The following is a 15,078-nucleotide window of genomic DNA, read 5'->3' as shown; positions in this document are numbered from 1 at the left end:
GATATATTTTCTTTTGTACAAGGATGCTTTTGTTTGGTTAATTTTTAATACAGCTGGACAAATCCAATCATCTTTTCTTCTTGCAAACTTTTTTGCCGCCTGGTCGCTCCATATCACTCTACATAATAAGCCCGGACACCTTTTAGAGGTCCAATCGAATGCATTTGATTTCAATCCCACTTTCGGCACAATAACCAAAGCTGCTTATAGAGACTTCAACATCACTGCTGAACGTTAAACGTGTGATCATTTAGGATGAAGTCGAGTTACTGATTAATCAATGCTCTGCATGAAAATGCCTCGGATGAGGGCCGATATCGTCGCCATTGGTGACGTCACAGTATAGTCGCCAAGTCATGAAAGGTTAATGAGAGTCACACCAACAATGGTTTATGGCATTAATCACATGCTGCCGCTTTAATGGTCCCCCATGTCAGCAGCTCTTGTGGTGCTCTTTTATGAATCCAAACGGACAGTGACTGGAGACTGTGAGCGCGCCCTTCCTCCCATTATGTCAATGGAGCCGTAGAGACACAGGCCATTACACACAGGCACATTCATCAACAGATGGGCATAAAGACAATTAAGGCCCTCTCTCTGTGTGTGTGTGTGTGTGTGTGTGTGTGTGTGTGTGTGTGTGTGTGTGTGTGTGTGTGTGTGTGTGTGTAGTGACATTTGACTGTTTTCTTTTAACAATATATGAATGAGTCAGAAAGTTGAACATGAGCTCAGACCAGAGGGCCTCTCTCATCTCTGTACAACACACACACACACACACACACACACACACACACACACGCACATACACACACACATGTGGGATGGAGCCTAGTTCTGACATTTCATAAATGGGTCCAATGGGAAATGAGATTCCGTCAGACAATCAGGTAAGTGCCACTAAAGCGACTGCTCCCTGTTGTTAATCAAGAAGCACGCCATATGTGAGACAGAGAGAACGAGAGAGAAAGGGAGGAAATTGTCTTGGTTTTCATTTTTATGTAAAACAGCAAGGAATAGGAGCTTTCCCCCCCCCCCTGCTTTTGTCAAATATTTTGTCAATTCTTTCCCAGCAGTTTCCGCCTCTCACTACGCCCACAGACCTCATCTTCGGATGGTGAGTGAAGTGTTATCATAACTGACAGCATGATTAACAGTCCTACAAAAATAAGTCCACGTTTGTGGAAACAAAACAAAAGAAGAAAAAAAAAGATATCAGCCAAGGGGCAAGAATGTGTATGTGTATGTGTATGTGTGTGTGTGTGTGTGTGTGTGTGTGTGTGTGTGTGTGTCCGTGTCCTTTTATATTGCTTTTTACCTTTTTGTGGTATATGCTGCAGATGCCTCTCTCCAGGTCAGGCAAATGCGACAACAGGGATTTGACGGCATTCAAAGTGAGCGATTGCGACTCGAGGATCTCCTGCACGGCGTCCTGCCTCTCCGAGATAGACCTGTGGGGGTCGTGAAAGAAAAGGAGAGAAAAGACTTTCAGAAAGTAGATGAGGACTGATGGACGCCAAAGAAACTGTTCAATCTGCTAAATAGATTGGACCTGATTGAAAAGGCATTGTGCGTTTTGAACTCTGAGCAAATATCTGCCAAATTAGTTTATTCAGAAATCCTGTGACGGGCTGAGGCCTGCCAGTTGCCAGAACAACTTGAAGCCAACCAGCTATAAAGGGAGTGATTACGTTGTTATCTAGAATATGTTGAATTTCTTCAGTTTGAGATTATTTTATTTTTTTCACTTTTGTTTACAGTGTCTTTCGGTTATCCTTTCTGGCGACGGCCACGATCTGTATTCCTGCAATATTAAATCAAGTCTCATGTGCCGCTGCACCGTGTGCCTTGGAATTATTGTGCCTGCGTGTGATCTGGGTATTATTTGGCGTGGAAATTCTGTAGAGCAGCTATCTGTATAATCTGATAGCAGCGCCCAATCCGCAGCTCTAATCCGTGCACTGTGGGAGGGAGAGGGCCACACACACACACACACACACGCACACTAAATGGATAATACAATAAAACTGCAGAGAGGGAGAACTGGAACAGTATTGCAAACATATAACTGAGAGGCTGTTTGTACCAGAGCTGCCGTGAGTCAGTTTCAGCATTTGTATTTTTTCACCCTGCAGTGATTCTGGAAAAGAGAAACTACCGGATGAATACAACGAAAGTATTTACATTATGGGCACCGTCTAGCAGCCTCTCACACGACACTCTGGACATATTTACATTGACAGTCTACACATGAGTTAAAACGTGAGAATTTTTTTTTTAAATGATCACAGTAATGTGACTTTATGAAATTAATAGGGCCTTCTGCTACAGGTTTGTATTATTTCTGGTGCTGACAAGGTATTATATTTTCATATCACATAATAACAGTGCAGCCAAGGTAAAAAAAAATATATATATATATATATATATATTTTTTTTTTTTTTTTTAACACATGGCTCTAATAAATTCAAGAAATAAGAAGAGCCGAGGCCACGTTAAACAGCTTTGGAATAATGCTGCATTCATGGCATATAAAAATGTATCCGATTTGTAAAATGGCATTCACGGCAACATTCAAGTTATAATTATGGCAGTATTTTCCTGAAAAAGCAGATCGAGGGCTCATGTTAGCCAAAGTCTTTTGTTCCAGGTGATCAAACCCAAATGTGATAGATATTCAATTCAATTCAGTTTATTTTGTATAGCCCAATATCACAAATTACAAATTTGCCTCAGAGGGCTTTACAATCTGTACACATATTATTATAGATATAATGTCATATTGTCAAAATGACAATCACCGGACAGCCTGAGACTCTTGATTCAAGGCCAGGAAGTGGTTCTGGGATCCAGATCGCCTCATAAGGCAAACTGAGAAACCGAATGCTGAAGGGTCAGAAGGGTCAGAAGGGTATCCTGTACTCACCGCGGGTCTGTGAGGGGCCGGCTCGCCCACTTCCTCATCAGTCTCCTCCCAAACGGAGTGCGAGTGTGATCCAACACCCACAACAGACTGCCCCTCGCGCCGCCATCTGTCTATCATCGAAAGAGCGCACACAAAACACAGCTCAGAGTCTGCTGACAGAAAAAGAAAACGGATGATGTAATCATTTCAAGAGGTGAGCTGGTCGACGGAGGCCACAAGGAGTCAGGTGAGGAGGTTTGAACTGAGCCTGAACTCCGCGTGTGACAAACACGCCACGGCAGCAGCGGAGTCGTGCTGAACTTTTGAGCCCGTCGCCCACGCGAGCCCGACTCGTCACCGAGCATTTTCTTGTGATCGGAGAAATGACAGTTTAACTCAACCATTAAATTCCTCCACGGTCCACTGCGCAACCGCGGCTACAAAAGGGATTCCCGCGAGATGCACAGACATGTACCGGAAAGTCCTGACCGACATGTGTGAAACGGTATTTGCTCCGGGAAGGCGACCGTCTACCTGGTGAGCCACATGACATCTGTAGCCATCGAATAGAATAGAGAATGAAGCAGGGCTGTCTACTCCTACAGAGACATGAATGGAACAAATGCTCATGTTCAAGGTCCTGAACTCCTAAACATGTACGGTAAATCCTCACCGACGTGCACTTGTGTCGCTTAGCCCGAGCAGTAGACTCCAGACGTGACTCGGACATTTTCCCGTACATCATCTGCAAATATAGCCTAGCTTGCCCGACTTGCCAGCAAAGACATTCAAATGAGACAAGGAACAAGGTCAAGGGTCAAACGCCAAATGCGAGCGCTTTCCATCTTAATGCCGACATCGGCGTGCTGTGACGACGCCAACATGGAGCATCTGTAACGATTACCGTCTTAACTTAGCGCGTTGGCACGCACCTGCCGCAAAGTGTCCTCAATGGTGCGGATGTCTATTCTGTTGGTGCGTTAGCGTGCTGAAATTGGCTCTTTCGCACGAAATGATCCAGTGCAGCTGAGGCTCATGGGAGTTTTAAATTTCTCAAAGTATTGGACAAAAACTGTCAGTTTGCTCGTGAAGTCACATGACCTCCCTCAAACAGACTTCAGATGAAAAAATACAAAATATATTTCGGTCGACCAGCCGTCGTTACCTGATTGTTGAGGATCTCCAGGTTCCGGAGGGTGGCGGCGCTCAGGCTCATGCCCTCCGACTCGCAGGACAGCCGTTGGAACGAGCTGCGCGTGAGCACAGTATCATATCAAAACACAGCCGCAGAATAAAATGGTCATTGTATCGATTCGGCAGAGGGGGAAAAACAATGTGCCGACCGGAATGATGAAAATGTCAAAGTCAAAGCAATTCTGTGACAGAAAACTGTTCCTGTCAATGCTGAGGTCACCTCGAATGGTTCTACGCTGAGAAAGGCAACACAAGTCTACAATAAGTTGTCAAATACATTGTGGTAGATATACAAGGAGTAAAACCCCATGTGGTTTCCAGGATTAGGGCTGCAAGGAAGGATTAGTTTCACAAGCTATCTAATGCTGTTCATCTTTTTTTAAATTGCAGCTCATTCTATGAAATGGAAAACAATTGCAAAAAAAACCTAAAACAATACCCATCGACTAGCGGGAACACTGGATAATTACGCTTGCAGCCTGCGTTGCTGTGTGTGTGTGTGTGTGTGTGTGTGTGTGTGTGTGTGTGTGTGTGTGTGTGTGTGTGTGTGTGTGTGTGTGTGTGTGTGTGTGTGTGTGTGTGTGTGTGTGTGTGTGTGTGTGTGTGTGTGTGTGTGTGTGTGTGTGTGTGTGTGTGTGTGTGTACCTTTCGCTCCTAAGAACTCTTTCCAAGTTGAATTCTTGGAGGTACTGAATGAGCGGCCCCAGACAGCAGATCACTGGGCTCTCCAAGGACGCGACACTCGACAGAGAGCGAGAGCCTGGAGGACGCAGACGCAACAAACACGCCACGTGTTCCCACAGATAAACCACAGCCATGAGTCACGGGGCCCCACACCTCGGGCAGTAAGTGTGTGTGTGTGTGTGTGTGTGTGTGTGTGTGTGTGTGTGTGTGTGTGTGTGTGTGTGTGTGTGTGTGTGTGTGTGTGTGTGTGTGTGTGTGTGTGTGTGTGTGTGTGTGTGTGTGTGTGTGTGTGTGTGTGTGTGTGTGTGTGTGTGTGTGTGTGTGTGTGTGTGTGTGTGTGTGTGTGTGTGTGTGTGTGTGTGTGTGTGTGTGTGTGTGTGACTGAAAAAGGCAGGAGACTGGGAGCCAAAGAGGCTCTGCGGTGACAGAGGCGAACACACCTTTCTCCGGGGCGTGGCAGTAGAACTCGGTGGCTGTGTTCATCGCAGAGGCAAACTCAAACTGAGCGCTGTCCCTCCTCTCGACTCTCACTCGGTCATCGGCCTGAGCGCTGGAGGGGGGGGGGACAACATGGCGACAGCATTGATTCAGGATGCCGGTGGTGCTTGTGACGAACAAAACGAAAAAGGGGAACACAACGTCCCGTATCTGATCTGTCTCCGGACTGGGAGAAAGAAATGAGACACAGCAGCAGCCCTTTTGTTCAACTAGACTCTATAGACACGCACACACACACGCACACACAAACCGACACACACTCCCTGCATCTCCCCATCTCCCCATCGCTCCATTCACTCGCTCGGCGTCGCTGCTTTCAAGGACTCGTTTGCTTTGTCCGCTCGGTTGTTGCCAGGGCAACTATGGCAAACACGTGGCTCTGGAGCATTTCTTCTTTTTCTTCCGTTTCCTAATGCTGATGCACGCACGCACACACACACACACACACACACACACATATATATATATATATATATATATATTATAGAAGCATCATCATCTCTCACTAGTCACTGGCCAGACTGACAGCAAAGACCGTATATAAACATGATCAATAGAGCGCATATTGTGCCAGCGGCTCAAATGTGACCATTAATCATTTAACCAGTCGATTCCACCGTATTATGAGGTTTACCAGAACAGAGGCAATCGTTGGTATTGATCCGGTGGAGAGAAGGGTGCAGTGTAGCATTTCTGCAGGACCCAGCACATTGTGAACCTGGGTTTAGGAAATATGGTTTGAGGTTGACAGGAAACTACAATGCTGGTTCAGGTTCAGAAAATCTACGGAAACCCAAACTAACACAATGAAGGTGAATGGATTTTTTTTGTATTCGTATTATTAGCGCTCACTGCAATGAAATGACATTGTCTAGAAAAAGCCACAGTTAAATGTGGGAGTTTGAATGCTAGTGTCGGAAAACCAGCATGCTCACAATGACGACGCCAGCGCGCTAATGTTTAGCATGCTAACGATTGCCAATGAGCGCCAAACGCAAAAGCACGGCCGAGTCCGACGAGAACGTCGGATCTGCTGCTATTTGGTCAGTTTTGTATAAAATGACAGCGCTGGGTGAGAAGACAAGAGGATCACCAGCGTGGTTAGGATTCGTCCTCTGGGGATCATGAACGCCTGCAAACGAGTTGCATGGCAGTCCATCCAATAGCTGTCGAGACGCTTCAGTCTGGACCCTAGTGGTGAACCCACCGACAGAAACGCTGTGAGCACTACACATTTATTTTGTATTGGGATAAGCAGCATAGAACTCGGACAAAATAAAGCCAAAACCATCTCCACGTCGAGAGACACCACTTAAGAAGGCAAGTGAGAAAAATATGTTTTTTTATTTACTTGGGTTTAGTTCATCTCTGCAGATGTGAAGGGCTGGGTACTTCACATTTACCAATTGCCCCCCACCCCCAACTCTCAGAGCACTGTGATGGAGATAATCGATCAAAAGCAGGGAGGGTTAAAGGTTAAGTCGGAGATGTTGCCACCCACAGTGCAGAGGTTAATGTGCACAGCAGATTGAGGTGCTCTATTAGCGTCTATTGCTGTGGGGCAAATAGAAAGCAGTGAGTGTGTCTGTTTAAACACACATACACACACACACACACACAGGTTATGTCTTTGTGTGTGTGTGTGTGTGTGTGTGTGTTCAAGAGCGTCAGTCACCGACTTAAAATCTTTGGAAAAGCGAGAACATTTGTGAGAGCTTTCTTTTCTTTACGGAGGCTCTAATCCCCGTCACTGCTCTGATCCTGACTCCAGACTGTGGATGAGTAAAGCAACCAGCGCCGCACCTCGCTGCCACCGAGGGACTCATTACCTGCCGCACCATGGAGACACACACACACACACACACACACACACACAGTTGCCAGGGGGCCCGCCCCCGTCAGCCCCGACCCCTTAGAGACACGGAGGCGAACGTTTTAAACGCTCACCTGGGTGGCTCTTGCGCTCATATTTTACTAATGGGTTGGAGTGATATCTTTGTGATATTAACATGCATCTATAAGAACATCCAATGTCAGAATAATTCAAGCATTTCAAGTGCCATTCCTAGAAGAAGAAGAAGAAGAAGAAGAAGAAAGTAATGCGTAATGGGCCTGTGTGAATAAGAAATGTGGGGAATTGTTTACTTTCTGAGCTGAACTGACGAAGCTGCCATGTATGTATGTGAAATGGGCTGCAAATTGAGGAGTCTCGTCTCTGGTGAGCACGACGCTAGAGAGCAGTGCTGTTCAAACCGGTCAAACACAATAATTGGGCTGGCCTTTACAGGTCCATCTCCGCTATAACACGGAGGGCAGAGAAAGAAAGCGAGAGAGGAATGAATAAAAATGAACAAAAAGGTCCCTGAATTAAATTTAAACAAATGAGGAAAGGGGGGGAGGGGGGTGGGGGGGATAGCAACTGGAATATGAAAATAAAAAGGTAATGAGAAATGTGCCCTGTCAGGGAGACAAAAAGAGGCAGAAAGGTGGCAGACATCCTTCCCGTTTATCCAACCATCTAAATCGAATCCACTCCGCTAGCCCGCTTGCTCGCTCACTCTCTCGCCCGCTTGCTCGCTCACTCTCTCGCCCGCTTGCTCGCTCTCTCTTGATCTCTCTCTCCCTCCCCAGTTTCATTTCCAGAACATAATACAGTCGCAGGGAGCCTCCAGAGGAGCCGGTCCCCCCACCAGTGTGAACACGCTGGGTGCAGACTGGAAGGACGGGGGAGGCAACAGGTGTTCTGGAACACATCCGTCCAGCGGTCACTGAACCAAATGAAAAGCTGTTCAGCCCTTTTCTTTTCACTTTGGATCGTGTGGTTCACACAGCGGCCTGCGAGCGTTAAAAGAAAGTCAAGCTCAAATACTCGGCTATGGGTTTAAAAAAGGGACAGGTTCACAGTTGGTTTTCAAGACAACAACACTCATAGTGTTGTCCCATGAAGCGGCAGTGGACAAGTTGGAATAGAAAGAGGACATTTGGTACTAAAAAGGCGCATATATATATATATATATATATATATATATATATATATATATATATATATATATATAAAAATAAATAAAGTTTGCTACATCCGACTTCCTAGTAATAGGAGCGGTTTGGAGAAAGAAGAAGAACATTTATGAACGCCAGAGCCTGCTGGGGCCTCCAGGACCACCAGACAACTTATATTAACTTGTTATTTGTTTTACTTACTCCTTTAAACATTTGACCAATGGATTAAACTTCCTACATTATCTTATATATCTTTCTTTGTAAAACAAATGCCATAAAAACATAATTTTAAATTAACTAAGCCCTGGTTGGACCCCCTCTAGCACTGCAGTGGACCCCAGGGTGCCGCGATATCTTGACTCAGTCCCTCAGGATGAAAAGGACAAAACTCACAAAACACACAGACCTTTGTAAACACATGGAGAAGCAGACGGTAAATGTGTGCAGGCTGCCCCCTAGTGCCCTGACAGCAGATTACCTGGCATTAGCGATGCTCTGGAGGAGTCTGTGGGTTTGCTCCGAGAGGTCAGAGGGCACCAGGATCTCAACGGGGTTAATCTTTAGGACGCGACCTTCCAGCTCGGAGCGGGACTGACCATCTGGGAAGCAGTCCAGCAACACGTCTCCTGTGCTGGGCTGAACCGCCTGCATACGCAAACACACACACACACACACACACACACACACACACGTGCAGCACATTGAAGAAACAATGTTTTTCAATTCAAATCTTTCTCAATTTTGTTTCTATGAAATAAAAAAACCTTCACATTTCTCCCATAAAGACTTTTTTTCTATATAAAATGGGTCATTCCATGTTCCTCTCAATCTGATTCTGTCAAAGAGGTTCAGCTCGTGCTCCAAGTTGACCTAGCTGCGCCACAAAAAAATGGAAATAAGATTTCATAATTGAGGCTACTTTGAAAACAACAACGCACGTTAAGATGCAATAAAATCTGCAACTAAGACATATGAGAAATTGTCATAATCAAGTCATTATTCCTTTACAACCCGCTCTGGCCAACATTAACCTGTATATAATTACTCAGGGCTGGTTGATATGGATATATTATAATACTATTGTGTCATTTTAGTGATATTGTCACATATCACAATTCAGATTATCTTTATGGATCAAAATTAAAAGAGCAATATCGCATTAATCTAAAATGAATCTCTTATATCTCTAATTATAATCAACCAATCATTCCCCCCAGATGAGATTATGGGACATCATTAACTACAGGGTGAGAAAACAGAGATGACATTCTAATAGACATTATTAATTACATACCGCTTGTATAGTTTAATAATGAAAATAGTCAAAGATTGTTGTATTTATTTATTGACTTATTGTTGCTATCAATCTTAGTCAAATACAAAAAAGTACAGAGTACTATATAAAACAATGCTATGAATTGGTAGCCATCACACTCACCACCAGCCCCACTGTGAGCTGCTTCTTGGGTTTGTCCCAGTTCTCACTGACACACAGCAGGAAGCTGTCTGGGGGGTCCGACACCACGTCACCACAGACCCCCTCCTCCACATCGCCAAGTCTGCAGACCGGGTTCACGTCTCAGGAACGCTGTCAAGGCTTTTGACATGCAGCGAGGGAGACAGACAGACAGACAGGGAGAGAGAGAGACAGACAGGGAGAGAAAGAGACAGAGACAGAAACAAAGAGAGACAGACAAGACAGACACATATTTAGGTCCACAAGGATACCCTCTCCCACCAGAGTGGACTTGGTGTACAGAGCACTCAGCTGACGGGAAAACAGAGCGTTCCTATTGGCTCCCGAAGCCTTGATCGCAGACGTCTCCGTCTGCTTGACCACACCGACCTACAAAAAATTAAAGAAAAAAGAAAGACAACAATGTCCAGATCAGCCGCACGATCAACAGCTTCTGAATACGGGGGGGAAAGCTGCGATTGGCACCTTGTGTCCGCGGGACACCAGGCGGCGGACGTGCACAAACAAGCGGTGCGTGGGGATGCTGCACGTCATGAAGTTATGATCCAGGTGACAGAAGATATTCAGCTCCTTCGCAGCGATCTGTTCGCACACACAAAGACGTCCACTGTGAGGGTTCGTAACAGAGACCAAAACAATGACATCAACCAGCAATGGAACACAATTTCACCCTAAAGATATCCACCACTTGAGACACAAGAACACCTGAGACATGTTTCGGATCGAAACTGTCAACTCCGTCAGTTCATCACCTCTGCGTCCTCCCCAAAGAACCTGTACTTGTATCCACACTCCACAGCCAGCAAGGCGTCCTTGTGCTGCTGTTTCAGCTGGATGACCTGCTGCTCCAGGGGGGTGTACGCGCTCTTCGAGCGTCTGGAGGGGTTGCCGGAGTCTGACGGAGGACTCGGCATTGCACCCCGTCTTCCTCCCCGTCCTCCTCCTCCTCCTCCTCCTCCTCCTGACTTGGCAAACTGAGACAAGCGGAACCCCTGCAACAGAAAAATTATACGCATAGAAAATCGTTTCAGCAGCAACAGTTTCCCACACAAAAATAAAAAAAGTGTTGATACAGTTCCCTAAAATGTGTGTTTTAGACAGAATTGTGACCACAGTCTTTACGGACAATGGGCCTAAAGATCTTCAGACACTTCACTGGCAATTCTACCCGAGAACTCCTCCAAGGGGAAACTGACTTTTGTTTTGTCCTCCTCTACAAAAGGTCGGAGGTCAGAGTCGGCTGCCACGGTGCTGCCTTGCTGATGGACACCCTCGCAGGGCAAAATGTACTCTGAGGGAACATCTATATGTTGAGTACCTGTTTTGCAGCAGCGATCCCTGAACCCTTCTCGTCTTTGACCTCCTCGTCCTCCTCCCACTCATTCTCATCCTCCTCTTCCAGCTCCTCCTCTGGATGTTGGAGGCTGTTTTCATTGCCGCATTGATCTGTTCCATCACTGGTAGGCCGAGCGCCACCACCGCCGCCACCACCGCCACCTCCATCGTCACAGATCTTACTGCTATTGGCACCACCCGTCTTCCCTTCTCCTCTCTGAGCAACACCGGGTTCAGCCGAGCAGGTGAACCCTTGCAGCTTCTCCCGGGTGGAGGTGCAGAGGCCGATTGCCCCCCGGCTCCTCGCTAGCGCCGGCTCTGGGTTGAGAGGAGACGTCGAGAATAGAAAGGCTTATAAAGCAGACGAAAGAGAATCCCAAATGGGAATATTTTACTCTTTTTCATTTCATCATGGGCAAAACCACACACAGTAACAGGAGGATGCATTACTGCACATGCTGATCGTGATGCTTTTAGAAGCTGGGGAGGGGCGTGACACGCGTGTGTGACGGTTGGGAAGGATCGGGTGGATTGTGGCGTTTGAGGCACGCGCGCTCTCAGTCACCTCCAGTGCTCTGACGGGATGCTGGCTCACAGTCCAAATGCTCCTCCTGCTGCTGGTCTCGGACACAGAGCTTGGCTCGCTTTGTTGACAATCCCAAATCGCCGTGATCGGGGGAAAGTTTCTTCTGCAGGACAAGAAGCAGGACGCGGGTCGGTGGTCAGCGTTAGGTTCAGTATGTGTGTGTTCTGCGCATGTGCATGTGCATGTATTAAAGCGCGCGCCTCACCTTGCCTCTTGAGAGCTGGTGCGGAGCAGGGTTCTGGTTAACGGAGGCGCCGCCGCTCGGACCTCCGAAGTACCTGCTGATGGAGGGCTGACCGGTGCGCGACTTCTTCGGGGGCTTTGGCATGTTTTCACTTTCAGAAGTCCGTGCACGCGACACAAACAGCTGTCCGTTGCAGTGAGCGGCTTTGGGCTCCCCCCGGCTGTTTCCAAAACATAGCGGCGCATGTGCTGAGGTCACTTCGGGCGCGCGAATGACGCGGCTTAGCGTGCAGCCAATCAGAGCCTTAGACGGAATGACGCGGCTTAGCGTGCGGCCAATCAGAGACTTAGACTGAATGACGCGGCGTAGCGTGTAGCCAATCAAAGCCTTAGCCAGTTTCCGGTTGCGTTTCTTTTCGTCAACTCAATCCACTGGTTCAGATAATAAGCCAAAAGGTTAGTAAGAATATCTTTGATGCATGTGTGAAGTTAGCGCGCACACACATATTCACTTGTTTGTTTCTACCGTGAGAGATTATCTCATTACGTAACAGCATTACGTATTTGTCTTTTGTTCCCCTCCCAATAAAAGAGTGCATGGTGTCTCGGGCATAATGAGGTCACTTCAGGAGTGACGTTGTTCTAGGTCAGTTGGAAAGAGGCTTTGTGAGGAAATGCAAATGTCCAAGTTCCAAATGCAGAAGTTGGGCTGAAAGCAGGAAAGGCTTCTCTCCAGTTCTGCCCTCTCCCGATAAACAATCCGTTTTCCTCCGTGTTCGCGATGCAGCTTTATGGAGCTCTGGCGCTGTTGATGATGACTCTGTCTGCAGGTAAGAACAGCTTCCCTATGTGCACTGACTGAATAGCGTCACTTTACAAATGATATTACAAAATCTGAAAAGAAAATGGTGTCTGAAGGTAAAAATGATAAATGTTGGGAAATATGCGTATTGACGCATATTTATATATAGTATATAGTGACGCCACTGATAAGGACAGCAACTGGTGAGAGAGTGTAAACATGTTGTATTGTTGTGATTATGTGTGAAACGTTCTCTTGAGCTGTAGCAGTGACTTTCTTTAGTCTTCACTTGTTGGCCTCATGGTGGCAAGAAAGAGGAAATGCATTGCCCAATAAGTGCGGGTCACCAGGCCGCTCCGTCTGGGCTTCATCGGCCTGACAGGAACTCTGGCCACGTGACATTTCTCACACAATGCAGCGATCAGACACTTGTATGCAAAACACCCACAACTCAACATAAACTGTGTGAAAACCGGTAAAAGAATACATGTAAACAAAAATACAAAGGAGAAGAAGAAAAAGTGATGTGTGATGTGGGGCATGTCCTGACCTGATGTGTTCTGTGTCTCTGTGTCCAGCATGTGGATTAAGATGCTATACATGCACAGCCACCGACCCTAGATCCTGCACGGACACCAAATCTTGTTCTGTCATCTTCAACCGTTGTTTCTCTCTCAGAGTTGACGGTAAGTGGTCCTGTCATATTTCTCTAGCTAATATTTAATTTTATTTCATTTGTATTGTTTAATTAGCGAGGCGCCAATGGACATAGCTAAAAGTCCCTGGGCGGAGGCCACAAGTGGCGCATGCATACCCATCGTGTGTTTTGTGATGTGGTTTTCTGAGGGTTTCCCCTTTTTGCAGGTTATAACGTGGTTACCAAGGGCTGCCAAACCAGCTTGGTGTGCGCAGGTGCCATGGACTGCTGTGAAGGGAACTTGTGTAACAGCGCCACACCAACTGGTCCCAGTGTCATCCTCCTGCTGGTGTCTTCGGCCATGATCACGCTCTCTCTCTGACGCTCTGGGATTTAGTTTTTTTTCTTTGTGTCAATGCAGCACTTTTCTTGTTCTCTTTCCGATTTGTAAACTACAAAAACTGTTTCTAATAAGTGAGTGAGACGGCCTTTCATTTAAATGTCTAACTTGTGGGACTTTTGTTTGCCATTCTGGTATAGAATAGATACCCGCACACGTAAATCTATGCAGACAACACTTTGTTTTTAGCTTTCGGTCTAAATGACCTTCATCAGAGCAGACATGGTTCAGCTGGAATGACTGCAGGTAAAAACAAACAAAGCAGTACACAAAGCAGTACACCTGTGCACACCCTGGTTTTAGAGCCTCGGCCTCCTGTTCAATGTTAAAGTGCTGAATGTAGTACTGAGATGCCACCCCTTACACAAAAAGGGGGTGCACAATTTATACAGACAAAAAACATATACAATCACGGAGCACCCTAAAGCAATATCTTATAATTTCATATTAAATAGTGCTTTGAGTCGGATTAGGCTGGAGCAACCATTAATTAAAGATACCCAAATCTATAAGAGTAAAACAATCTAAAATCAAGTATAGAACAAGGGGCTATGAAGGGGTATCAGGCAGGGGCCGTCATAAAACATAGATCCCAAATTCTACATTAAATAACTTGGATTACAGCAAAACACCCAAATCAGAATTACAGTCTAACAGTATATCAAAATCCTCCTTGAGGCTGAAGTGTTTCTTCCTCGCTTCCATTACGGGGCATATAAAGTGTTCTCTGCATAGATTAAGTGTGCCGGATTTCTGTTTCCATCAAAATGCCGCATCGACCAATTGGCCCAATCGTGTGCAACCTTCTCAAACACCTATTACGACTTTGCAGTGTTTATGTACTATATTCTATGAAGACTGCTCTGTTTGGATTTTCAGCACAAAACCATGGAAAATAATGCATATTTTACAAACACTATTTCTATTAAGTGAGTGAGACGGCGTTTCATTTAAATGTTTAACTTGTGAGACATTTGGTCTTCATGCAACTTTTTGTTTGTGTGTTTGTTTGTCGTCGAGTTGACAATAAAATTCTCTCACCTCTCCAGCTTTTCAAACCTTTCCAATATTCACTGGCTGTCGTCATTCCTCCTCATTTTAATTTACATTTTTATTTTCCAGCACATGTTTTTCACAAAACACCTGCTCGGGATGCCGTCACTCCACTAGAGTCATCTCACCAGTTAGGAGAAACCCTTGACCAGCTGGTGACGCTAGAGGAGAAGTCATAGAATCACCATAGTCCTTTTGATTCATCCTCTGGGGACCATGATCAACATTTGCAAACAATTATAGCGATCCATTCCACAGTTGGCGAAATATTTGACTCAAAATCAAAAAGTCATGACGAGACCAGAGAAAGAGCCAGAGGTTCATCA

At 46.0% G+C, this 15,078-nt stretch overlaps 2 protein-coding genes across 7 annotated transcripts in view; one reads left to right on the top strand and one right to left on the bottom strand.

Annotated features, from left to right (window-relative positions):
* The window catches only part of msh3 (mutS homolog 3 (E. coli)), a 38,065-nt gene extending 25,924 nt beyond the window's left edge, over positions 1-12,141 (bottom strand). For 3 of the 4 annotated variants that reach the window (XR_004609946.1, XM_034541095.1, XM_034541094.1), the window contains exons 1-13: positions 11,883-12,141; positions 11,657-11,780; positions 11,075-11,409; positions 10,509-10,748; positions 10,222-10,338; positions 10,008-10,125; positions 9,718-9,857; positions 8,758-8,924; positions 5,222-5,331; positions 4,743-4,857; positions 4,069-4,153; positions 2,925-3,034; positions 1,316-1,448 (exon numbers count right to left, since the gene is read on the bottom strand). Coding sequence is in view for 3 of the 4 variants with exons in the window: in XM_034541095.1 (XP_034396986.1) it covers positions 1,316-1,448; positions 2,925-3,034; positions 4,069-4,153; positions 4,743-4,857; positions 5,222-5,331; positions 8,758-8,924; positions 9,718-9,857; positions 10,008-10,125; positions 10,222-10,338; positions 10,509-10,748; positions 11,075-11,409; positions 11,657-11,780; positions 11,883-12,005 (1,917 nt within the window). In the remaining variant the exon portion in view is untranslated. Of the gene's footprint in view, positions 1-1,315; positions 1,449-2,924; positions 3,035-4,068; positions 4,154-4,742; positions 4,858-5,221; positions 5,332-8,757; positions 8,925-9,717; positions 9,858-10,007; positions 10,126-10,221; positions 10,339-10,508; positions 10,749-11,074; positions 11,410-11,541; positions 11,633-11,656; positions 11,781-11,882 lie in introns of those variants that run through there. The other variant, XM_034541096.1, reaches the window with a different exon arrangement.
* LOC117736066 (lymphocyte antigen 6G-like) lies at positions 11,691-14,761 on the top strand. Of its 3 annotated transcripts, none has more exons than XM_034541100.1 (4): positions 11,691-11,805; positions 12,648-12,690; positions 13,241-13,348; positions 13,527-14,761. In XM_034541100.1, the coding sequence occupies exons 2-4, from the start codon at positions 12,672-12,674 to the stop codon at positions 13,679-13,681; spliced, it is 282 nt and encodes a 93-aa protein (XP_034396991.1). In that variant the 5' UTR covers positions 11,691-11,805; positions 12,648-12,671; the 3' UTR covers positions 13,682-14,761. The 3 variants fall into 3 exon arrangements, with proteins under 3 accessions (XP_034396991.1, XP_034396988.1, XP_034396989.1); XM_034541097.1 differs by lacking the exon at positions 11,691-11,805 and adding an exon at positions 12,180-12,316 and having other exon boundaries at positions 12,453-12,690; XM_034541098.1 differs by lacking the exon at positions 11,691-11,805 and adding an exon at positions 12,234-12,316.
* The last annotated feature ends 317 nt before the right edge of the window (positions 14,762-15,078 follow it).

Source organism: Cyclopterus lumpus, chromosome 9 (assembly GCF_009769545.1).
Source record: "Cyclopterus lumpus isolate fCycLum1 chromosome 9, fCycLum1.pri, whole genome shotgun sequence".
Classification (NCBI taxonomy): Eukaryota; Metazoa; Chordata; class Actinopteri; order Perciformes; family Cyclopteridae; genus Cyclopterus; species Cyclopterus lumpus.
This window is presented reverse-complemented; position numbering and strand designations above follow the sequence as displayed.

Excerpts from the sequence above, each read along its gene's own strand:
- LOC117736066 (XM_034541097.1), top strand. The coding sequence starts at position 12,642 with ATGCAGCTTTATGGAGCTCTGGCGCTGTTGATGATGACTCTGTCTGCA. Across the intron at positions 12,691-13,240 it reads GATGATGACTCTGTCTGCAG|CATGTGGATTAAGATGCTAT; the intron begins GTAAGAACAGCT and ends CTCTGTGTCCAG. Across the intron at positions 13,349-13,526 it reads TTTCTCTCTCAGAGTTGACG|GTTATAACGTGGTTACCAAG; the intron begins GTAAGTGGTCCT and ends CCCTTTTTGCAG.